Below are 870 nucleotides of genomic sequence, written 5' to 3'. Positions count from 1 at the left end.
TTTGTGCAGTGGCAAACTACAGAGTAGTTGCTGCAGGAATCTAGAGACACACGCCAAACCAGCGACACCAAGTTCAGATGCCACAACATGTGCGCAACCCCTTAATAATTTAGCGGAGATCTAAATTTTCTCGGGCCAACTCACTTCTTCGCTTCAACCCTACCAGAGACATGCTCTTAAGACCCAGTACCCTAAGAAAACTAGCTTCTCTAGCGCTGGTGACGTTTTCGTTGCACGCAAAAGCGGACGAAGATATTGCAGCCATAAACAACCCCTGTGCGGAAATACGGTACCTCGATGAAGTTGCGGCAATTTATGAAGGGCAAATGCAAACTTTGTTAACCAAAGTGACGGTGCTAGGAAACGAACTGAAGCAATTAACGTTGGCGGCAGCCAAGTACGCTGGCACGCCAAAGCATGATCTACATCTTCTTCTAATGGTATTAGTCAAGAGGCGAAAGCAAGAAGCCGACAACAAAATAAGTGAAAACACACCCAAGCTGACAACGCTGGTAAAAGAGATCAACAGAAGGAGGGGAGCACTCGAAAATCGGTTAGGTGCAAACGGGAAGCAAACAACGCACTACACGAAGGCGGCAAGCGACGGAAGCACAACCGAGCTGGCCAGCAGTTTCAGCAAAAAGTGGAAAATCACAGCATCGCTGACAACAACAGCAGTAGAGCCTTGCGAGATACAAGCGGAAGCGGCGACAAAGATAGCGAACGCAGCACGAAAAGTCAGATCAACGGGCCAACTGCAACTAGCCACTGAAGCACAGCTTAAACAAACGATTCTGGAAGTCTATGTACAAATTAAAGGCAACGGCGTGGCCAACCAAGCAGCAGTAAGCAACCAGGCGTGCGGCGACA

General features: G+C 48.6%; 1 protein-coding gene across 1 annotated transcript in view; it reads left to right on the top strand.

Moving 5' to 3' along the window:
* Window positions 1-170: 170 nt before the first annotated feature.
* TEOVI_000672800 (uncharacterized protein) overlaps window positions 171-870 on the top strand; it is a gene marked incomplete at both ends in the record, with an annotated part of 990 nt that continues 290 nt past the window's right edge. Inside the window, one exon of the mRNA XM_067220236.1 lies at window positions 171-870. Within this exon, the coding sequence (XP_067076337.1) occupies window positions 171-870 (700 nt within the window).

Source organism: Trypanosoma equiperdum, assembly GCF_001457755.1.
Source record: "Trypanosoma equiperdum strain OVI genome assembly, contig: ctg_1091, whole genome shotgun sequence".
NCBI lineage: Eukaryota > Euglenozoa > Kinetoplastea > Trypanosomatida > Trypanosomatidae > Trypanosoma > Trypanosoma equiperdum.
Note: the sequence above shows the minus strand (reverse complement) of the source record. Positions and strands in the feature narration are given on the sequence as shown.